Source organism: Ustilago hordei, assembly GCF_900519145.1.
Source record: "Ustilago hordei strain Uho2 genome assembly, contig: UHO2_contig_11, whole genome shotgun sequence".
NCBI lineage: Eukaryota > Fungi > Basidiomycota > Ustilaginomycetes > Ustilaginales > Ustilaginaceae > Ustilago > Ustilago hordei.
The window spans coordinates 668,166-690,460 of record NW_024545272.1 but is presented as its reverse complement, the minus strand read 5'-3'; the positions used below and the strand labels follow the sequence as shown (position 1 = coordinate 690,460).

Below are 22,295 nucleotides of genomic sequence, written 5' to 3'. Positions count from 1 at the left end.
TTCAATTTAAGGCTTGACTCCACTATACCACCTGTGATTCCGAGAAGCAATGTCTATACATACAATACATTGAATCTCACATGCCGTACTTGCCGGGAAGCAAGACAGCAAAGAAAGGCAGCACAGCACCAGCGTTGACCACACCAGCGATCCAGAACTTGGTTCCGAGCGTCTTCTGCCTTCTCACGCCTGGAACAGCCAAGAAGATAGCCAAGTAGAGCAGACCTCCTACGTTACCTGCAGCTCCGACAAGCCCAGAAACAGTACCAATGGCCGAGGGGCAAATGATAGCTGGGATACCGTAGTTCGCACCGTTGGCAAGGAAACCAGTGGTACCGATGAAGAAGATGAACGCGAGCACACCGCCAAGCGTTGGGTTGTCGTTGCAGTAGAAGCCGAGACCGATCATAGCAACACCCTGCGAGAAAGAAGTGGCAAGAAGCCAGATCACCCGTCCACGCAAACCGTACTTGGAGTAGAGGATGTCAGAGACAACACCGCCAAGTGGACGAGCGTACAAGTTGAGCAAGCCGTACATCGAAGCTGCGTAGGCTGCGTCAACAGCATTGAAGGTATTGGACGAGAAGAGAGTTGTGATGAGACCGGGAAGAGCTGCGTCCATGGCCGTTTCGAGACCAAAGGTGAGGAGGTAACACATGATACACATCCATACACGAGGGTCCTTGAGGATGATAAGGAGTCTTGCGAGAGTAAGGGGCTCCGACTGGGCAGTGTCGACAGTGGCGACACGCTTGTCAGCGTCGAGAGGGTTGGCTTCTCGGAAGTGAGCTGCCTTAGCTGGAGCCTTTTCGTTGGCAGTGGATTGGGTGCCTTCGTACTCGGCTCGCTCGGAGGAGTCAAGCTCGACCTTCTCTCCTTGAGCGATGGCGATGGCGGTACCGCTGAACTGATGACGCCGGCTCCACTTGCCTGCCGGATGGTCCTTACCGAAGAGAAGGATCATACCAGCAACCAGCAAAAGACAAGGCACGGGAAGTGTAGGGAAACATACACGCCAAGCGAGGTGTGATGACAAACCGGCGGCCCTGTACCTCTCGAACAATCCAATCATAGCAGCTGTGGTGACACCACCACCCATGTTACCCCAACCTCCCGAAAAGGCGTTGGCAGTACCAACAATAGACTTGTCGTAGAACGTCGACACCCATGCTTGACAGGTAACGAAGGTTGCACCCAAGATGCTGATGAAGAATCTCACAGCATACAGACCGCTCGCATTGCCAACAACAGCTGCCAACCCAGATGGAATAGCACCGAGGATGAGCAGTGTAGCCATGACCTTCCTAGGTCCGAACCTATCAGAAGCTGGACCAGCAATCAACCTAACAATAGCCGTACCACCCAACGAAGCCATGTTCGAATGTGTCACCTGAACACTTGAAAGATGCAAATCTTCCTTCACTGCCTCCGGAACCAAAGGACTGAAAGCAAACCAACTCAAGAAGGCCACAAAGAAGCCGAGCGTTGCGAGCCAGAACGATATCGAATAGGTATCCAAGATCCTGAAGATAGGGAAGGTGAAAGACTTGCCATTGAGCGAGTTGATTTCAGCAGGACGCCAGAGGGAGGACCAACGGAACTTGTGATAGCCAAAGTCTTTGAGCTCTTGCTTTTTTTTCTCGTCTTCGGTGAAGTACTCTTCAGAGGTGACGACACCACCTGTGCTGGTGCCCATACGGAGCATGGAAGCCATTCCAGGATGTTGGTCGAGAGGACTAGATATGCCTTCGGTGATCTCAAGGTCGACTTTGGAGCCATTGGAGGCGGTGAGACTAGGAGATTGCTTGCGCGAGGGCTGAGCGCCCAAGATTTTGGTTTCGGTCATGATGAAGGTATGGTGAAGTGAAGCGTTGATGCGGACGAGAGAGCTTCCAGGACGAGACGGTCGTAAGGGAGACGAATAGGGAGGAGCAAAGCTCAGGTAGCAACACCGGGCCTGGAAGGAAGTTTTGTTGGAACGAAGAAGAGTCGGAGACAATGAAGTTACGGCCGGATCGAGGGACTTCTTTATACTTCAAGTCTTTCTAAGAACGAAGTGATACAGAAAGATGTGAGGAAGCAAAAGTTAAGACGGATAGAGCGAAGTACGCGTGAGAAACGGAGTAACCCCCTGTTTGGCCTCGTGTGAGACAATGGACATGCCTTAGACCAAGGAGATAATCTACAGGGAGCCTCCTACAAGATCTTCTATCTTAGTATCCAGTACTGCCAAGACGAGATAAGATCGTTGAAAGGCGATCATCTTTCGGCCTTCCAATCGGAACTTGCAACTCAAACCGGCTGGATATGGCAAACTGAACCGAAACGGTCCAGACCGGATCGACAAGAGAGATAATCAGGCATGAGGTCTCCAGCAGGAAGACTGAAAACAAGTATGCAGACAGATAAGGAGGATACGGTCCGGGGCTGTCATCTTTGAAAACTGGGTCCAGTTGTGACAGCCACAGGGGTTTGGCAGAAGCTGTACGCTAAAGCCCTTCCCGTGCCTTTCGCTCGAGCCTTCCGAGGATGATCTCTATCCAGCTCATTGTCCTTCAGATGGTGTGAACGCCTCGATACGGCGATAAAGGGGATGGGAAGTTATTTGTATGAGTCTGGATTTGGTTGCTCACAGGTATAGGAAAAGCTGATAGCACACAGCACCACCAGAGCGAAACGCCGTTTGGCTGGCCAATCAGATGATGCAGGTTGCACCGCCTCTTCTGATCTTCGGAAGGCAACGAGAGCATCTGATCAGAGGTCTCGTCTAACGGGTAACAGCCATGGAGAACAACGTTAACTTGTTGACTCGTGCAGCGCAGGCAGCAATGCACTCCAGACGCCATGTAATATTCCTAAAGTATCGGTGTGCGCATAGAGGAGGCATTTGCTGAAACAGGAAGGCTCAGGAGCGGTCATCGAAGCATGTACAAATCCCGCCGAGGAAAGAGGGTTTAGGGTCGATTGACTGTCTCTCGTTGCATTGCAGAGCTTGTCATTGTCTGCAGAGGAAGCGGAGATGGCATCGCAATCGCACATGAAAGGAGCTTCGGGACCTCCAGTGCTAGTTCTGCATGACCAAGACAGATACAGCACGACGTTGAAATGGACGGCAAACTCCAGGTCACAGACTCGCCGCACGTGGCATTGTGGTGACCGGGGAAAGCGGAAGCTTATCTCCTGGGTGTCAACCATGGCAAAGCACGAAAGCACGGCGAACAGAGCGGGAACATGGAAGGCCAGGGCTGAATTGAACGAATCACAGGAGCCCTGTTGATTGATTCCTTATCACAAGAAGATCAAAGCCGTAGGCAGCGTTGAAAGGTGCTCTGCCTTATCTTGGTCGGGGTTGAAGGCACGCGTTCCTCATCTCTGTTGTCGGCTAGCGCTTCTTGACTTCTGGTCAACTGCCTAGTTACATCAAACTCGCCGCGGAAGCATGATATGGACTCCTCGCTTCGCTTCGTGCCTCTCTGCGTAAGGCTTCGAATGCAGACCCTGTCAAACCTGATAGCGCCGCTGCCAAGCTGTGCAATATGCCATACTGAGCGTTGCACCTCAGCAAAGCCTCAGCTTTCTCGAATAGAATCATCTTATCAGTTGCATCTTTCCGTCTATAGGATTTGCCCCGCCTTGCTGACCGGGCTGATTAGATCGAATTGAAGGTTATTCGTCCGCACTGTGGCCGAGAGGGTAGCAAGGAGCTTCTGCTGCTGGTGTCTGTCCTCCAGCTTTTAGTGTGGTCGCTGCTCGAGACCTTCGATTGTCTTTCACCACGACTTCCTCATATCCACTACCCTCTTCCCATTCTTCTTTGTTCTCACTTTTTCTCCTCCAACTAGTTCCAACGATCACGCCCATCCGGTCCTTCAGCTCCTAGCAAATAGACAGACATGGCACCAGTACCAGCAGAAACGGCGCATTGGGAGCCTTCCGAGGTCACCAGCTCAGTGTCTGGCTCCACCAGAGCCACAACGCCAGAGCTCGCTCTCACATCAAAGACAAGAAAGAAGGCCTGCATTGTTGGCCTCGGCATGGTCGGCATTGCTTTTATCGAAAAGCTTCTGAAGTATGACCTACAGGGAGGCCGAGACGAGTGGGAGATCACCGTCATCGGCGAAGAGCCTCACATCGCATATAACCGAGTCGGTCTCACGCAATACTTCTCGAACCGCTCTATCGAGTCGCTCTACCTCAACGAGCTTGAGTGGTACAGTTCGCATGCCAAGGGCAAGCTCACGTACCATACCTCAGATCTAGTCGTATCCATAGATTCGGACGGCAAGACTGTACGAACACAGAATGGTATTGAGTTCAAGTACGACGAACTCGTCCTCGCAACGGGCTCAGATGCTTCGCTGCCTCCTTACATCAGCCGAGATAAGTTTTTCTCGACAAAAGGCACCTTTGTGTACCGCACCATCAAGGACTTAGACGACATCATCGCATATGCTGCTGAAGCTCCAAAAACGATCGGCCGACGCATTCGCAAAGCAGGTGTGATTGGCGGCGGTCTCCTCGGTCTCGAAGCAGCGAAAGCACTGTTGGATCTTGAAGAGGTAGACCACGTCGTGCTTGTCGAGCGCAATCGCTGGGTCTTGTCACGACAGCTCGACCAAGAAGGCGGTACGCTCGTGCTACAGAAGGTCCGCGACCTTGGTGTCGAGGTGTTGCTTCAAGCTCGTGTTCGTGACCTCATCTGGAACGATGAGGGTCGCCTCACAGCCATGCTGATGCAGGGCACCGATGAAAAGCCAGATGAGCCCTTCGACATCGACATACTCGTCTTCGCAGTAGGTATCAAGCCAAGAGATGAACTATCGGAGGTCGTCCCCGGGCTGGCCACCCACAAGCGGAGCGGAGGCTTCACCGTCGACGATAAACTCCGCACAAGCATCCCCAATATCTATGCCATCGGCGAGTGTGCATCCTTCGAAGACCAAACGTACGGTCTCATTGCTCCAGGTATCGAAATGGCTGAAGTCCTTGCTTTCAATCTCACCGAGGGTCCTTACCACGCAATGCGAAAGATGAAGTCGCCTGACGTGTCCACCAAGTTGAAGCTCATGGGTGTCGATGTGGCTTCCTTTGGAGACTTCTTCGCAGATCAAGGCAAGATCAGCAAGCCCCTTCCCGGCAATAGAGCAGCTTCAAGACGAGGCAAGAAGGCAGACGAGTCCGCCGAGATGACGGTCGATGAAATCAAGAAGTCGGTCAAAGCTTTGACGTACCGTGATCCCTTCTCGGATGTCTACAAGAAGTACATCTTCACTGCTGACGGCAAGTACTTGCTTGGTGGTATGATGGTCGGCGACGTCAAGGACTACGTCAAGCTTGTGGCGCTGTGCAACAAAGGCGCTGCAATCGAAAAGCCCCCTGCTGAACTGATCATCGGTGCCAAGAAGGAAGGCGAGGAAGAAGGTGACGATCTTCCCGACGAAGCCCAAGTCTGCAGCTGTCACAATGTCACCAAGGGCGACCTGCTCCGCTGTGTCAAGGATGGCGGTGTACGTTCGATCGGCGAGATGAAGGCATCCACCAAATGCGGTACCGGCTGCGGAGGCTGTCTGCCTCTCAGCCAGAGCATCCTCAACAAAGCACTCAAGGAAGCCGGCGTCGAGATCTCTAATCATCTCTGTGGCCACTTTGCCTACACCCGACAGGAGCTGTACCAGATCATCAAGTTCAAGAAGCTCCGAGACTTCACCACCGTAATGAAAACTGTAGGCAAGAAGTCTGACAGTCTCGGATGCGAGGTCTGCCGTCCAGCTGTCGGCTCTATCTTGTCATCCCTCTACAATGACTGGATCATGAACCCGCAACTTCGACAGACACAAGATACCAACGATCGATACCTTGCCAACATGCAGCGCGATGGTACATACTCAGTCGTGCCACGTATGGCTGCTGGTGAGGTGACCCCTGCAGGGCTCAAGGTCATCGGCGGGGTCGCTGAGGAGTTCGGTCTCTACACCAAGATCACGGGTGGTCAGCGAATTGATATGTTCGGTGCCAAGAAGCAGGACTTGCCTGCCATTTGGGAGAAGCTTGTCGATGCTGGCTTTGAATCAGGACACGCTTACGGCAAAGCGCTTCGAACAATCAAGTCTTGTGTCGGCAGCACATGGTGTAGATACGGTGTCGGCGACTCGGTCGGTCTTGCTCATGAGCTCGAGACAAGATACAAGGGTCTTCGCGCTCCACACAAGTTCAAGGGAGGTGTTTCGGGATGTGTCCGAGAGTGTGCCGAGGCTCAAGGCAAGGACTTTGGTCTCATCGCCACCACCAAGGGCTGGAACGTCTATGTCGGTGGTAACGGAGGAGCCAAGCCTCGTCACGCCGAGCTCATCGCTGAAGACGTAACACGGCGCCAAGCCATCAAGATTCTCGACCGCTTCATCCTCTTTTACATTCGATCCGCTGACAAGCTCGAACGTACAGCCCGATGGATCGAAAAGTTCCCTGGCGGCCTCAAAGGTCTCAAGGAGGTCATTGTCGATGACAAGCTTGGTATCTGCGAAGACCTGGAGAAGGAGATGGAGGTACTCGTCGGTACTTACCATTGCGAATGGACCAAGGTGGTCCGGGACCCTGCCCGCAAGAAGGCCTTCAGACAGTTCGTCAACACCGACGAGACGCAGGTCGTGTCTGAAAAGCTATCAGAACGTGATCAGCAGCGACCTGCTGACTGGCCTGCCGAGTCTGGTCCGCTTCACTTTAGCATCCTCGACGTCGCCAAAGAGGCAGTCTGGGAATGGCGACCGGTCTGCAAGTACACCGATCTCGATCCACAAACAGACGCACCATCCTCAGCAACCATCAAGTACGGCGACACTCAGATCGCTGTCTGGAACATTCCTGGGCGTGGTATTCGAGCAGCCCAGAACATGTGCCCTCATCGACGCGCTTTTGTTCTCGCTGACGGTCTGGTTGGAGAAGACGACAAGGGTCGTGAATACGTTTCGTGTCCACTTCATAAGCGAAACTACATTCTCTCTGCCAACGCTGGCGAGGAAGGAGGCAAGTGTAACGATGGCGACTACTCAATCATGACCTTTGAGGCCAGAATGAATGAAGCCCAGGATCTTGTGTACCTCAAGCTTCCTCCCACTGAAGCACTCGATGCTGTCTTGTCGACATCAAAGTGGATGCTCCGACGAGCGACGGAGGAGTCGCATGCTCTGGCAGGTGGACAGTCTCATTCGGTCGAGATCACTGGACCATTGGACATGGATCAGCTCGAGCAAAAGGCTCATCCGTCGCCTAACAAGGCGGGCGCAGCACCAGCTCAGACTACTACAGCCTCCTGCGGTCATTCGTCTCTCGACTGGTGATCATTCTGTACATAACCCTCGTATATCATACATTTTGTTCAATGCCACGGCATACGTGTTGCTTTGCTACAATCTTGAGTGCCTGTGTTACGTTATTACGTGCGCAAGCTGTATGCGCGGTGTAATGGTGTAACTAGATGGATTGCAGGAAGGAAGGAGGAGATCTAAGGAGAAGCTAGTTTAAGTACTAGCTTCCGTACAAGCAAAGATTTGCACGATGATATCTTTCGTGCGGCTAGTATTCGCACGAGAGAATACCCAGGCGTGACAGCCTGTACCATGAGAGGAAGGCCCAAAATCATCTGAATCGGCTGAGAGCGGACATGGTTTTGACTTTGGTGGCGACTGAAGCGGTCGCTGGAGGAGGTCAATGCATAACAGGCTTGCCGCTAACAAGCAGCCATGCCTTTTTCAAGACACTATGAATGCAGGAGACAGGCAACTCGGCCGCTCCAGAGGCGTTGCAGTGACCAATGAGGATCGAGATATTGCAGCGGCCTCAAGATTTGATAGCGGAGAACAGGGGCTGCAGTAGGATGCAGCGGCAGCAACGATAAGAGGGTTGATTTTTCTGTCATGCCAAGGCATAGAGCAAGAGACGAGGTGTCGCTTGAAGAGCTTATCAGAAGGCCGCGAGCTCCGCTCAAATAATTTCTGGGTCTCTTCTCTCTTATCTTTGAACACGGGCCGACTGGCGCGCAGATCTGGACAGCGCCAACAAACAGGGCGTGGTTAAGCCTCACTCTGGAAGCCGAAGAGCCTGACAGCAGCTCTTCACACAGACCGGCTTCGTAGACTCAAGGCTTCACTTCTCTCAGCTTTCTATCCGTGTGCTCACTTTCCCGAGCAGCCAGGGAGTATCAACGGGAATGATAGCTGATCGTTGTCATCTTATCGCCTGAGGTCTCGCCCGCATGAGAGGAGATTCAGCCATGCCGATAAGGATTGCTCTTGGTCATGCGAAGAAGTCAACGCGCTTTGAGCCACTCTAAGATAAGGCTTCGGTGTGATTAGATCTGACGATGACAAGCCAGCCTTGAAGCCGCTCATTGGCCGTCCCAGCATGACACTATTCAGCGTCGATGGCTTGGGAAGCTTCCACTGAGATTTGGCATTCCTGAACACCAAGGTTTGCTCCTGTCCATACACACCACCTGTCTTCCTCCATCACCTCTTCCCATAGAGACTCACAAGTTCGATCCATAGACACGGTCAAGGCGATGGTCTCAACATCCTCAAGCTCTTCGTCTTCGAAGGCTCCTTCTGAGCGAGGCTTCGACGTTCATGGCTTCTCTTCAACTTCGCCCTCCTCATCAGGCAGCTCAAACGCAACCACACCGGAGCCTTCAAGCCCGGAATTCTTGGCAACCAAGAAAGCAACCGGATCAGACGCGGGTCCTGTCCAGCCGTTTGTCCCACAACAATGCTATGACGAATCGGTACTGCCTCCCATCCCAGCTTCGGAATCTGTGCAGCCGCTGGCCACCGACTCCAATACCCCAGACCACTGGATCGCTCGAGATGAGCGCTTGATTCGCCTCACAGGCAAGCATCCATGCAATGTCGAAGCACCCCTCTCTGAGCTCTTCGCTAAGGGCTTCCTCACTCCTCAGAACCTCTTCTACGTTCGATCACACGGTGACACTCCTAGAGTCACACGAGAGCAAGCCGAGTCATGGAAGCTGAAGGTGCACGGCCTCGTCGAGCGCGAGTTCGAGTTCAGCATCAAGGAGCTCAAAGAAAAGTTCCCCACCGTCACATTGCCCATCACAATGGTCTGCGCTGGCAACAGGCGTAAAGAGCAGAACATGGTAGCAAAAGGTCTCGGCTTTAATTGGGGCGCTGCTGGTGTCTCTACAGGTCTCTTCACTGGTGTCTACCTTGCAGACATCCTTGACTACTGCAAGCCGAAGAATCCCGTCTTGTCCTCCTTCCCTTCGTACGATGTTGCCATTCCTGGACGCGCGAGGCACGTCATTTTTGAAGGTGCGGATGAGCTGCTGAAAGGCAAGTACGGTACTTCGCAGCGTCTGAACTGGGCACTCGACCGCAACAAGGGCATGATCATCGTTTGGGGTCTGAACGGCGAAGACCTCTCTCCGGATCATGGCTATCCCTTGCGTCTCGTCGTGCCCGGTCAGATCGGAGGGAGGATGGTCAAGTGGCTCGAGCGTATCGAGGTATCTGACCGTGAGAGCCAACACCATCTTCACTTCCACGATAACAAGGTCCTCCCGACCGAAGTCACAGCTGACCAGGCTCGAAGCGAGATGCACTGGTGGTACGATCCCAAATATATCATTAACGATCTCAATGTCAATGCTGCCATCTGCTCTCCCGATCACGACGCCGTCATCGACGTCGCAGAGCCCAGCGCCTCAAGTTCACAGCTTCTCCCTATCGAGGGCTATGCATACACAGGAGGTGGAAGACGCATCCACCGAGTCGAAATCTCTCTCGACGATGGTCATAGCTGGAAGTGTGCTCAGATCCACTACCCCGAAGACCTCTACCGTAAGTACCCAATACAAGGCCACCCCTACTTTGGCACGCTCGACCTCAGCTCGACTGAGATGAGCTTCGCTTGGTGCTTCTGGCGTCTCGACGTAGATGTTCAGGCCGATATCATCGCCAAAGACGTCAAAGTCATCTCTGTGCGAGCTCTTGACGAAGGTTTGGCGACCATGCCTCGCGATATGTACTGGAATGCCACCTCAATGATGAATTCGTGGTGGTTCCGTGTTGCTATTCATCGTGAGGGTCCTGACGGCAGCAAGCTTCGATTCGAGCACCCAACGTTGGCAGGTAATATCCCCGGTGGATGGATGCAGAGAATGAACGAGGCTGGTCTCAACCCACGCTACCCGAAGTTCGGCGATGCTGGTCAGGCGATCGCTGAGGTCTCAAAGCAAAGTTTCGATAGTCAGAGCTCAGCGAACACCGTGGCTGAGGGCACGATGGCTGTCATGCTCGATCCATCGAAAGTAGGCCATGTCGTCACCGCCTCAGAGCTCGCTACTCATGCGGACGGCGAGGGTCCTGAGCCTTGGTTCATTGTCCATGGTCACGTCTATGATGGCACTGGCTTCCTCAAAGACCATCCTGGCGGTGACCAATCTATCCGCCTCGTTGCCGGAGAAGACGCCACAGAGGACTTCATGGCCATCCATTCGATGGTTGCCAAGAAGATGCTTCGTGACTACCATCTTGGCAAGCTCGACACCTCAGATGCTACATCGGTGCCACCTACATCGATGGCTGAGCCTGAAGCAATCGACCTCAGCAAGCCCTTCTTGGACCCGAAGAAGTGGCGGGCAACACGTCTAGTCAGCAAGAAGGTGATCTCACCTGACGCCAGGATCTTCCGTTTCGCTCTCACTGGTCCTGATCAGGAGCTGGGCTTGCCGGTCGGCCAGCATGTCTTCGTCCGTATCCGCCGCAAGGACCCAAAGAGTGGCATGGCTGAGACCGTTCAGAGAGCTTATACGCCATACAGTGGCAACACACAGCGTGGATTCCTTGACATTCTCATCAAGGTCTACTTCCCATCCCAAACTTCTTCACAGCCAGCTTTCGAGGGCGGAAAGATGACGATGCTGCTCGAAAACATCGATCCCTCACAGCCACTAGATGACAGCCTGAGTATAGAGCTCAAGGGTCCCCTTGGCTCCTTCACTTACCTCGGCGACAAGCAGATCCGTTGGAAACCAGCAAATGCTATCCGCCGGGTTCGCAAGCTTGCTATGATCGCAGGAGGTAGCGGCGTCACGCCGATTTGGTCGACGCTCAAGGCGATCGCTGACGAGGCTCTTTCCAATGATTCCGAGGATCAGGACCCGGTTCAGATCTGGGTCGTCTACGGCAACAGAACTGAACAAGACATCTTGGTTCGCGAAGAGCTCGAGCGGCTGTGTGTAGCACTGAAGGGTAACCTCCACGTTTGGCATGTACTCAGCAACATCGGCTCAGAAGCTTCGCAATGGACCATGGGACGCGGTCACATCAACACTGACATCCTGCAGAAGCACTTGCCACCACCACCAGCGGCACCTGCATCACCGGAGGACCTCGAGGATACGCTGGCCCTTGTATGTGGCCCGCCAGCCCTAGAGAAAGCTGTCTCTGCGGGGCTCAAGCAGCTCGGCTGGGTTCTAGAACGCACTGTAGTCTTTTTCTGATATCTTGCTTGCAATCTCAGCACCTTGAACAGGACGAACGTTCTTGTGTAACTTATGTGTAAGCTGCCGCTACATCTGAGAGGCAGGGTCGAGGGCAACATAGAGGCCCACATGTCCAGGATTGCAAAAACATTCTTTGTTACGTCCACAACTCTCACAGAGACCACAAGAAAAAAAGAAAAAAAAAAACCCCCTCGGGAAAAAGAAGTAACTGTAAAAATTCCCACGATCGATTGATATTTGGCGCGTGAACCTACCGAAAACTCAGGGCCAAAACTTCTGTCCAGCCGCCTTGCAAAACTGTACCTTGGAGCAGTGCTTGCAAAGAGGATGGCAAAATTTCGCCGTCTCATGTTGAGGGTGAGGATCAGGCTATGGGCCCTCTCCGTTGAGCGAGAGAGAGCTGCCGAGGCCAGAGGACCAAGTCAATTGTTTGTGCGAGAGCAGAGCGCTGTTAGTCGCGAATTCGAGGTCTTGAGAGTGTGAAGGTTTGCAGTTGGCAGTAAGGCTAGTGTTGAGCAAAGCGCGACTTCTTCTCTGTCTTATCCCCACGACATCCCCAAGGCACATAGTAAGTAGCAGCTATTAATGTGCTACAGGCATCACCCACGCAGAGCAGAGGTCAAAGAAAGAACAGCAGATCTGACCTGTATGCCTCTCCTTCTCTTCTCCCATTACTCGTTCATCATCATCAGGTCAAAATGTCTCACTGTAAGGTAAATATATCACCAACTTGAAGCCGCCCTTTGAGGGCTCAGCCCGGCTATGGCTCAGCATTGCAGCAACCCGACAACATACAGATGGAGGCATGGTCAGCAAGGAAGTTCAGTTTATCGCTGCACAAAGGTGGCAAGCACCGTCAGATCGACCAGAAAGAAGTACATCCGACACGACTAGAAGAAAGCATTGAAAGGAGGAAGGACCAGCGTATGCAATCGTAGCCGGGCACATACACAGCACTCACTCTTCCGACTGTCTCTTCGACATCCAGCAGCTTCTTTTAGTCTCGACATGTGAACGATCGTTTCTCTGCATCGACATATTACGCATTTTCGGTGGCTGGAGGATTTTGCACGGGTGGTCGCCCATGTGATGGGACGTGGATGATACAGGAGGCAGAAGCAGGATCATGGCCGAACTCATAGTAGGATTTGTTGTCACAGGAAGCGGTCCACACCGTCAAGTGCGGTCTGGCCACCAACTTCTCTGCATAGCAAGCAGCATCATCTTCCGCCTTCATAGCACAGATACCGTGGACATGCTTCTCGCCTTTCCATTCACATGCTCGCATGACATCCATCGCCCATTATCCCTCCAGCTATTACCACCGATACTGCAGTCTTGACGCAGCTTGCATCAAACGTTTACACAGTCAGGATTGAGGGTCAGCCGCCTGGATTGACTTGACGGAAACGAAGAGAAAAGAGGCTTCGGAATGCTTTTAGGTCGATGTACAGCTTTGCTGATGCAGCCTGGCGTTCGCCTGCTTTTCGCTTCTTTCCCGCTTTCTGTTTTCCTCTACAGTTCGAGCACCCACGACACGGTTCGTTGGGTTTCCTTCCCCGTAAGCGTGCCGCCCGTCACCGTGGAAAGGTCAAGGCGTAAGTATCACCTTCTCACCTACGATAGCCAAAGCCACCATTATTCAAATTGCTTACCATCCTCTTACTTCTCTTCACCCCGCGCAGCTTCCCCAAAGATGACCCCAAGAAGCCCGTCCACCTTACCGCCATGATCGGCTACAAGGCTGGTATGACCCACATTGTCCGTGACCTCGACCGTCCCGGTTCCAAGATGCACAAGAAGGAAATCGTCGAGGCCGTCACTGTCGTCGAGACTCCCCCCATGGTCGCTGTCGGTGTTGTCGGTTACGTCGAGACTCCCCGTGGTCTCCGCTCTCTCACCACCGTCTGGGCCGAGCACCTTTCGGACGAGGTCAAGCGTCGCTTCTACAAGAACTGGTACCGATCCAAGAAGAAGGCTTTCACCAAGTATGCCAAGAAGCACAGCGAGAACAACGGTGCCTCGATCTCTCGCGAGCTCGAGCGCATCAAGAAGTACTGCACTGTTGTCCGTCTCCTTGCCCACACCCAGGTTCGCAAGACCGGCCTCAAGCAGAAGAAGGCACATCTTATGGAGGTTCAGATCAACGGTGGTTCCGTCGCCGATAAGGTCGACTTCGCCAAGGAGCACTTCGAGAAGACCTTCGACGTCAAGTCAGTCTTTGAGCAGAACGAGATCGTCGATGTCATCGCTGTCACCAAGGGTCACGGTTACGAGGGTGTTACCGCTCGTTGGGGTACGAAGAAGCTTCCCCGTAAGACCCACCGTGGTCTCCGTAAGATCGCCTGTATCGGTGCCTGGCACCCGGCCAACGTCATGTTCACCGTGGCTCGTTCCGGTCAGGACGGTTACCACCACCGTACCGAGATCGGGAAGAAGATCTACCGCATCGCCAACGGCGATGACAAGACTTCGGGCTCCACCGACTTCGACACCACCGAGAAGAACATTACTCCCCTCGGTGGCTTCCCTCACTACGGTCAGGTCAAGAACGACTTTGTCATGATCAAGGGCTCGTGCCCCGGTGTCAAGAAGCGTGTTCTTACCCTCCGCAAGTCGCTCCAGGTGCACACATCGCGTCGTGCTCTTGAGACCGTTTCGCTCAAGTGGATCTCGACCTCGTCGACCATGGGTAAGGGTGTCTTCCAGACCCCTGCCGAGAAGGATGCCTTCCTCGGTCAGCGCAAGATCAAGGCCCCCGTTGCCTAAGCGTTTGCATCACCATTCGCTTCTGCATTCTAGGGTCTCGTTTCTTCGCTTCATTATACTCTTCTTTCACCTTGTATTTTCATCATCGCATACTTCCCCCCTTCCCGCCCACACATTACCACTGCATCTGTCATGAGTGCAAACCCCAAAAAATCTACATGATTACCTGGCTATTTTACCCTTCGTGCGCCGCTTGTCTGTTGTGCTCGTGTGCATAGTCGTGCTCATGTGAGGAACTTGAAGAGGAAAGAACTCACCTATGCCGATTCGAAGGCCTTCGAAGACAGCGAGGAGGTCAATCGAAAGTCCTCAATCCTCAACCCGTTTCATCACACATTCACTACACGAGGCGATCGGTTCTTAGACGTCAGCCTGTCATGAGTATCACTGGCGCACAAGCTAATCAAGAGAGATGAGATGCCAACAGCATGGGAGGAGCACTTCTTGAGGAGCGCAAGGTTCGGAAACGTGGGCTTTAAAATTGAAACTTGTTAGACCGCGTCAGTAGTTGGGCCCGAAAATTATGACGGAATTGGCCGGGCAAAAACGCTAGACCCGGCTCGCGCGCGCGTCCGCTTCTCTGTTGGTTGACTGGCTTGCCGATCGGATGAATCCAAGTTGGATCAAGCAGCAGCCCGCGACTTGAGTGGATTGATTACAAATGGCAGGGCTACGAGCTTGGCTCAAGCACAGAGCGAATTCAACTTTGTGTCCTGTTTGACTTGCCCCGCACGCACTCGTCGTCTCAATCATCGCAATTTCACGACCTTCTCCTACCATCACCTCTCCTAACCTCCTGATATCGACAAAGATGATGCGATCAATGCTCCCTACACTTCAACAGCCCTTGCGGCTCTCAATGGCTGCTCGCAACCCTCAGCTTCGCATGATCGCCGGCGGTACGCGTGCTTTCCAGACAACTCCCACTGGCAAGGCTGTTGCTGCTTCTAGGCAAGGACGTAAGTATCAACTAGCATACATCCGAAATGGACAAAGGCCATTTAGGCAGCGCATTCAGGATCGAATACGGCCGCGCACAACATCCATCAGCAACAAGTTCCCGCAAGGATGAAAAGACAAAGTCAGGATTTGTCAAACGCCAGAACACAGGACATGACAAGCAAACAGTGAAAGGCGAGCTTGGATCCAAGGACCGAGATTGAAGCTATCGCCAGCGGCTGCGCGACAAGCACAGCAAGGATGGAAAAAGAGCATTGTCGGACTGCTGAGACTCGGTCTCCAAAGGCAGGGCTTAGAGGATCGGGTGCTGCTGTGGAGTTGGACCCCGTTGGACGTGAAGGTGTACGCACTTGCAGAAGCAATTTTCCTAACATTCCTACATCATACCAACTCTTTTTGGTCGATCATACAGCCTACATCAAGGGTACCGTCAACGACCCAACCACCTATCCCGAGCCCAACCCCGCACATGGATCTAACCATTGGGCTTTCGAGCGTGCTCTCTCTGTCGCACTCGTACCCCTCGTCGCTGTTGGTTTCGCCAAGCACGGCTCCTCTGCCATTCTTGACGGCGCTCTCGCACTCACCCTCGTCGTTCACTCTCACATCGGCTTCGACTGCATTCTGGCCGACTACCTCCACAAGCGCAAGTTCCCCATTGCCGGTCCCCTTGGGGCTTGGAGTGTTCGTGCTCTCACCCTTACAACTCTGTACGGTTTGTACGAGTTTAACACCAGTAAGTATCCAAACACTAAATGAGTGACCGAGGAGTGGCAACAAGTGCTAACGATTATGTTGCTATGTTGGTGTTTGCTATGAACAGACGACGTCGGACTCTCTGAGTTGATTGCTAAGGTTTGGACTGCTTAAGCGGATCGAGCGTCTTGTAGTTCACTAGGTCTTGAGCAAGCGATTCAATCGATGATACAAACTGAATTGATGTCGAAGTCTGTTGCTGCGAGTGAATGAAGCTGTCAGATCAGCTGTCATGTTCTATTGTCAGCATTGACGGCGGAACGCTTTCATTCCGTTATCGGCAAGGATACAACAACGAAGGATGTGCTGTTGTTCGTGAGTGTAGGGACCGGGAAAGATGTGAGACCGAGTCTTCTCACAACAATATCACTCACGGACCCTGAACTCCACACGGAAGCTTGAAAAATTTCAGGAAGCGTTGAGTTTTCTTCTTGAGATTTTTGAGCGTTCAGTCCCTAGACCACCACCTCGACCACACCATCTCTAGCGGCTTCAAAGCAAGCAGGATTCAGAGCTTTGACAGTTTGGCGGCCAACGGAGCGAGCTTGATCCAATCCAGACACCGATACCCAACTTCCTCGCTTTCCACCAATCTTGCTCATCCTCACACCGGCAGCTTTCGAGCTCCCTGGTTTCTCGCCAACATGGTCAAGCGACGTAGGAAGACGCGCACCCATCTCAAAGGGCCCAACAACAGCGCTGCCACATCCACTAGCGCTCCCAAATCCTTCATCATCCGGACAGGCAAAGTCCCTCGCAGCGTCTCTACCTTAGTCCAGGACACACGTAAGGTCATGGAGCCGAACACAGCAACTCGTCTTCGCGAAAGGAACTCGAACAAGCTAAAAGATTTCATCTCTATGGCTGGTCCCATCGGCGTCACTCATCTTCTCATCTTTAGTCAGACCGACGCTGGCACCAATCTGCGAATCCTCCGTGCGCCAAGAGGACCAACATTAACGTTCAGAGTCAACAAGTATGCTTTGTCCAAAGATGTTCAGGCGTCAAGCAGACGACCAACCCCACCAGGAAGCGAATTTGCCACACCACCTCTTCTCGTCCTGAACAACTTTGGAGGCGAAGAGCGCCAAATCAAGCTCCTGGTCGCAACCTTCCAAAATCTCTTCCCACCAATCCAAGTACAAAGCATGAAACTCTCTCAAGCCCGGCGAATCGTCTTGCTGAATTACAACTCAGCAACCGGCACTATCGACTGGCGACACTACCTCATCTCCGTTCGTCCCGTTGGTGTCTCCAAGTCCGTCCGAAGAGTCATTGAAGGTACTCGATCTGGCACCTCTTCCCGCGGCACCCGCAGCAAACTTCCAGACCTCTCCTCCACCCAAGACATTTCCGACTACGTCCTGGGCCGCACGGCTGCCTCCACCAATGGCGAATTCGAAACAGACGCCTCCGAGGCAGAGTCAGAAGCAGAAGACGTAGCCGATCCACGCAACAAAGTCCACCTTCACGATCGTTACGTAGGTCGTGGTAACTCTGCCAACACTCAAAAAGCCATTCGTTTGCGAGAGATTGGTCCTCGAATGGAACTCAAACTCGTCAAAATTGAAGAAGGTTGCAATGAAGGAGCGGTACTGTTCCACGAGTATATCAAGAAGTCGGCACAGGAAGTCACACAACAGCATCGAGAGCTTGTGGTGAAGAAGAAGTTGCAAGAACAGAGAAGATTGGAACAGGAGGAGAATGTGCAGAGGAAGAAGGAGGAGAAGGGACAATTGAGGAAGGCAAGTAGGAGGAATGCTGGGCTGGCGTCGGAGAGTGAAGATGAGGCAGCGGCGGATAATGAAGGTGATGAAGAGGAGAAGGGAGAGGACGAGGACGAGGAGGACGAGTTTGCGTATGAGGATCAGTTTGGTGCAGGAGAGGGAGAGGAGGGGTTGGATAAGGATGAGGAGCTGTTCGATGATCATGAGGATCAAAGTGAGGATGGAGGCGGGGGCGAGGGAGAGGAAGAGGAAGAGGAAGAGGAAGAGGAAGAGGAAGAGGAAGAGGAAGAGGAAGAGGAAGAGGAAGAGGAAGAGGAAGAGGAGGAAGAGAGTGATGAGGAGGAGGATGGCGGAGCACCATGGAATCCCAAGCGTGGTGCTTCGGATGGATACGATAACCCTCCTGGCGTGGATCCTCATTCGGACGGGTCTGATTTGGAACCTATTCCGCTCGGTGATCTGCAGCATGAATATGGATCCGGTGATGAGTGGCCGGAGTATTCGGATGAGGAGGATGAGGAGCCAACACCGAAGAGGAAGGCTGCTCCTGCGAAGGGCAAGCCTGCAGCCAAGGGTAAGGGCGCCAAGAAAGGCGGTCGTCGTTGATCTCCCTTTGTCTCACTTGCATTGTTGTTCTTGATGTCACTATACAATCTAACCTTTTCACTGCACTGACTGCATCGAAGACTGAGTTGCGGCTATTATTGTGCTTATTGACAGCTGAAGTGGATGTCGACCGTGAAAGGATGGTCACGCTGCATCCTCCAAACCTTCAAGTGTCTTCAACAGCTCCCCAAGCTGTTTATACAGCTTGAAGATCACCAACTGATCGATCGGGTTCATGCCCTGTTGCCCTTGACCTTGTCCCTGTCCTTTCTCCGTCTCCCGCTTGTGTCCAGTCTTCGTGTCCTCTATCTCACTTCCACTCGCAACCTCCTTCTCATCCTTCTCCTCCCTTCCCATATCACAAGAACTGCTGCTAGTGGAGCCAAAATTCTGTGCCATCCTCGAAATCTTCCCTAGCGCCCTCCTGAGATCCTTCAACTCCAATTTGATCGCATACAGTGCAATCTTCTTCGCATTCGCAGCACTCGGCTTGTACGTACCAATCGTGACATCCAGTCCGCCAAAGAAACTCCCTGCTGCTCCACCCACTGTTTCCTTCCCGCTCGCGGCAGTTGCTGCGAAACCCTCCCTCAAGATCCTAACCGCGCGAGCATAGATTTGCAACGCAGTAGAGACCAGGAGTGAAGCAGAGATCTCGGTGGAAGGGTCAGATTGACAAGTAGGGCAATCGGCGGAGCAAGCGCATTGAGCTGTGATGGCTTGAGATGCGGTCAGAGTGAGTTGAATTGTGTCTGTTGCAAAGCTGTTCTTCTTTCCTTCTGGAGCTGAGGTAGAAGAGGAAGATTGCTTATGCGGATCTGTTTCGCGAAGAACTTGTTTCACGGAGAGAAGGGCAACGCTCATATCGCATAGACAGGTGCAACCTTTGCCAGAGGGGTTGGGGACACAGTGAACCTTGCCGGGATGATGAGAATGTAGCGCTGCGTGGCGTCTGCGTTCGCAGTCGAGTGTATAATTGGTGGACCCAGTGACTGCGGCTGAAGTGGAAAGTGGATCCATTTCGATCTGATTCTCAGTTGTCATGTCTGGCTTTGGTGCTGTGCCATCGCTGTGACCTGAGCAGCAGCTCTTGACCTCTGATTTGGGCGCAGAAGGTGCTATCTTGCGCGCGCAGCAAGATGCTGGTTCCGCTTTTTCCTCCGACGATGCCTTTGGGTTAGGCTTGGACGAGCAGCAAGGTGCCTTTGCAGGTGGCGAAAGAGGCTCGGGCTTGGTTGCCTTTGATGAGCAGCAATTCTTCTGTTCCTCGCTTTGCTGGGAATGAGACTCGACTGGACTCGACAGCGTATCAGAGAATTGACTTGGGCCGGGAAGCGTCGACCAGCCCAATCCAGTCTCGCTGGCTGCAACGGTGTGCTGGATCTGACCCTGTCCCATTCCGGCATCTGCGCCTCGGGGCCACATCTGATCAGCACTGAATTTTGGTCGTCTCGGTTGACCTTTTCCTGCTGGGGACGAAGAGTGCGATGCCATGTGAGATCCCAGGTTAGTCGAATGCGATAGAGATTGTGACATCTGCTGCTGCGCCGGTCGCATGGTCGAGAATGCCATCGAAGTCAACTCTGTCGACGGCGTAGCAGATACGCTTGGTGCACCGGATCCAAAGTCTGCCCCATTGATACCTAGGTCCCACCAGCTAAAGTCTGCTGGCACAGCAAAGCTCAAGCCAGGTTGCAGGATTGCACTGCTCGTTGCCCATTCTTCGACGGAGGACGCCGTGAACCCGATGCCGTTCGAAGCCATGCCTGACGACTGAAACGGAGCCCCAAGTCCGCCGAAGTTGGCATTCGCTGGTGTGTTCGAGCTGGAAGATCCACTCGAGAATAGGAGCTGCTGTTGCTGCTGTTGCTGCTGTTGGAAGAGTTCGGCGGGAGAGATCTCAAGCGTGTCCAGTGACTGTAAGAACGCGGCAACTGAAAGGTCATCAAGAGATGGTAATTTTGCTGCGGAAGAGTTGGTTGGCTGCTCTATTGATCGCAATGTTTGTCCATCCGTGTTCGAGGTCGATGCTGAGGAAGGCGGAATGACAGAATGCGGCGTCACTGTGTCCGAAGGTGTCATCACGAAAGGCATATGATTCTGCGTCCAGACTGTCGACGTGGCAGCTAGCTTGGTGCTTGGGACACTCGGGGTATTCAGCGTGCCTTCGAGGTAGCCGCAACTGTGCGGAATATTAAATGGAGTGTGATATCCATCTTGCGGAGTGTGACGTGGAGCATCGCTTCGTACTGGAGAGGCGGGAACATGCGCTTGCCCTGGGTAATAGGAAGATTGGACGGCAGAGGATGAGGAGCTTCGTGAAGAGTCGACAAAGGCCCCGCCTTCTGTCTTGACACGGACTGACGAATTGCTACGAGCATGGCCTGAGCCATCCTTACACTTCGACTTAGTCTTGCTCATACCTTTGGCCTTGGGCGAGCTCGAAGCGGGAGCTGGAGTTGCAGTGGTGTCCTCTTCTTTTTCTGCTTTTCGCTTCTTGGGTCGTCCTATGGGTGCTCGTGCTGAGTAGATGCACTGAATGCCATCGCTATTGCACCTGGCGCAGCCGCCATTCTCTGAAAGCGTACCACTGCATTTGAGCTTACGATTACGGCACGCCTCGCAGGCGGTTCTGATAGTGAAGCCTAGACGAGCAGCCTCACCATGGGTGTAGATTTGTCCATCGGGACCAAGGATACGGTTCGACTTGCTTCCACTGGCTGCGTTTGCACTAACGCTATCTGGGAGCAAAGCAAAGTCGTCAGGATCCATCTTTGTCTTTGCTTTCGTGGCAGCTGAAGGGCGCCCACGAGACCCTACAGGTGTTACTTTGTCATTCGAGTTCGCCTGCGTAGGTTTCTGGTCAGGACTGCTGCCCGTTGATGGCACACTTGACGTCAGAGGCGTGCTGATATTGTCGCAACTCGAGGAGCCTGACGATATGCGGCTCGACTTGTCGGAAGAAGAGGAGCTGGAGGATGATGCTGAGAGGGAAGGGCGGCTCACTTGAACCGAGTCATGACCCTTAACTTCGGGGCCTAGTCTAGAGGTCGGGAAGGTGCTTGACGAAGGGCAAGGAACCTGCGAGTGCTGAGCAGGATGTGAAGGTTTGGCAAAAAGAAACGGAGCCGGAGGAGCAGACGACACAGCAGGTTTGTCGTAAGATCGGGAGCCTTCCGAAGCCGGCATCGGATGCGATCTGACAGAGTTCGGCATTGTTCTTCTGTTATGATGTCGACACTTGCACACTGTTTCCTGCAGTCGGGACCTACGAACTCGTAGCAATGCTGCAGAGGATTCAGGTACGGACGGAAAGACGTTCCTGAGATAGCCGGCTTGTCTCTGAATTGACCGCCGCGGACGACTGGTGATGCTCTTGGCGCCAGATGCTCGGCAGTCAACGGTGAGATTGAAGGCAAAAGAGCGGCTTCATGTGTTGCCCGCCTGCTCGCAAGAGAAAGAAAGTGGACGTCGCTGGAGTGATAACAATAGGATCTCGGAGCCTTTTGCAGAGCAAAGCGCGTGCTCCGTGCTTCCTTCTTCCACTCCCTCCTCGACTGCTGGTAAGGCTTCTTTGAGAGCGCCAGATCTGCCCTGAGCTTTGCCTTTCGTGTGTCCTGTTCAGCAGCTTGAGGCGGTGTCTTATCTGATGATAGTATCGGACGATAGTATCGGATGATCAACCTTGAGAGTGAGAGGTGGTGTCGTGGGTGGAGTTGCGTGGCAGACTTCCCACACTCGGAGCCTTTTTGGTTGGTCACTCTTCAGGGTCTTGCGTTGATTGGACCGCCCGATTTCAGGCAGATCTCAAGATGCGATCGCGATAGGGGTTTTTTTTTTTTTTTTTTTTTTTTTTTTTTTTTTTTTTTTTTTTTTTTTTTTTTTTTTTTTGGGAGCTCTATCACGTGACGCGAGAGCCTCGAGACAAGAAGTTCGCGAATCGGAAGTGCATGATGATGGTT

At 53.1% G+C, this 22,295-nt stretch overlaps 7 protein-coding genes across 7 annotated transcripts; 5 read left to right on the top strand and 2 right to left on the bottom strand.

Annotated features, from left to right (window-relative positions):
* Positions 1–76: 76 nt before the first annotated feature.
* UHO2_05047 (uncharacterized protein) lies at positions 77–1,846 on the bottom strand (the record flags this gene model as incomplete). The annotated part of the gene is made up of 1 exon (XM_041557578.1): positions 77–1,846. The coding sequence occupies one exon, from the start codon at positions 1,844–1,846 to the stop codon at positions 77–79; it is 1,770 nt and encodes a 589-aa protein (XP_041413512.1).
* A 2,047-nt stretch (positions 1,847–3,893) lies between these two features.
* Positions 3,894–7,334, top strand: UHO2_05046 (uncharacterized protein; the record flags this gene model as incomplete). Its single annotated transcript, XM_041557577.1, has 1 exon — positions 3,894–7,334. One exon carries the CDS (start codon positions 3,894–3,896, stop codon positions 7,332–7,334), a length of 3,441 nt encoding a protein of 1,146 aa, XP_041413511.1.
* A 1,220-nt stretch (positions 7,335–8,554) lies between these two features.
* On the top strand, positions 8,555–11,512 carry UHO2_05045 (putative nitrate reductase; the record flags this gene model as incomplete). The annotated part of the gene is made up of 1 exon (XM_041557576.1): positions 8,555–11,512. One exon carries the CDS (start codon positions 8,555–8,557, stop codon positions 11,510–11,512), a length of 2,958 nt encoding a protein of 985 aa, XP_041413510.1.
* A 701-nt stretch (positions 11,513–12,213) lies between these two features.
* UHO2_05044 (putative RPL3 - 60s ribosomal protein l3) lies at positions 12,214–14,284 on the top strand (the record flags this gene model as incomplete). Its single annotated transcript, XM_041557575.1, has 4 exons — positions 12,214–12,228; positions 12,252–12,323; positions 13,037–13,113; positions 13,201–14,284. The coding sequence occupies 4 exons, from the start codon at positions 12,214–12,216 to the stop codon at positions 14,282–14,284; spliced, it is 1,248 nt and encodes a 415-aa protein (XP_041413509.1).
* An 814-nt stretch (positions 14,285–15,098) lies between these two features.
* On the top strand, positions 15,099–16,114 carry UHO2_05043 (uncharacterized protein; the record flags this gene model as incomplete). Its single annotated transcript, XM_041557574.1, has 3 exons — positions 15,099–15,243; positions 15,657–15,980; positions 16,068–16,114. The coding sequence occupies 3 exons, from the start codon at positions 15,099–15,101 to the stop codon at positions 16,112–16,114; spliced, it is 516 nt and encodes a 171-aa protein (XP_041413508.1).
* A 530-nt stretch (positions 16,115–16,644) lies between these two features.
* Positions 16,645–18,333, top strand: UHO2_05042 (uncharacterized protein; the record flags this gene model as incomplete). The annotated part of the gene is made up of 1 exon (XM_041557573.1): positions 16,645–18,333. One exon carries the CDS (start codon positions 16,645–16,647, stop codon positions 18,331–18,333), a length of 1,689 nt encoding a protein of 562 aa, XP_041413507.1.
* Positions 18,334–18,477: 144 nt separating this feature from the next.
* UHO2_05041 (uncharacterized protein) lies at positions 18,478–21,549 on the bottom strand (the record flags this gene model as incomplete). The annotated part of the gene is made up of 1 exon (XM_041557572.1): positions 18,478–21,549. One exon carries the CDS (start codon positions 21,547–21,549, stop codon positions 18,478–18,480), a length of 3,072 nt encoding a protein of 1,023 aa, XP_041413506.1.
* Positions 21,550–22,295: the final 746 nt, after the last annotated feature.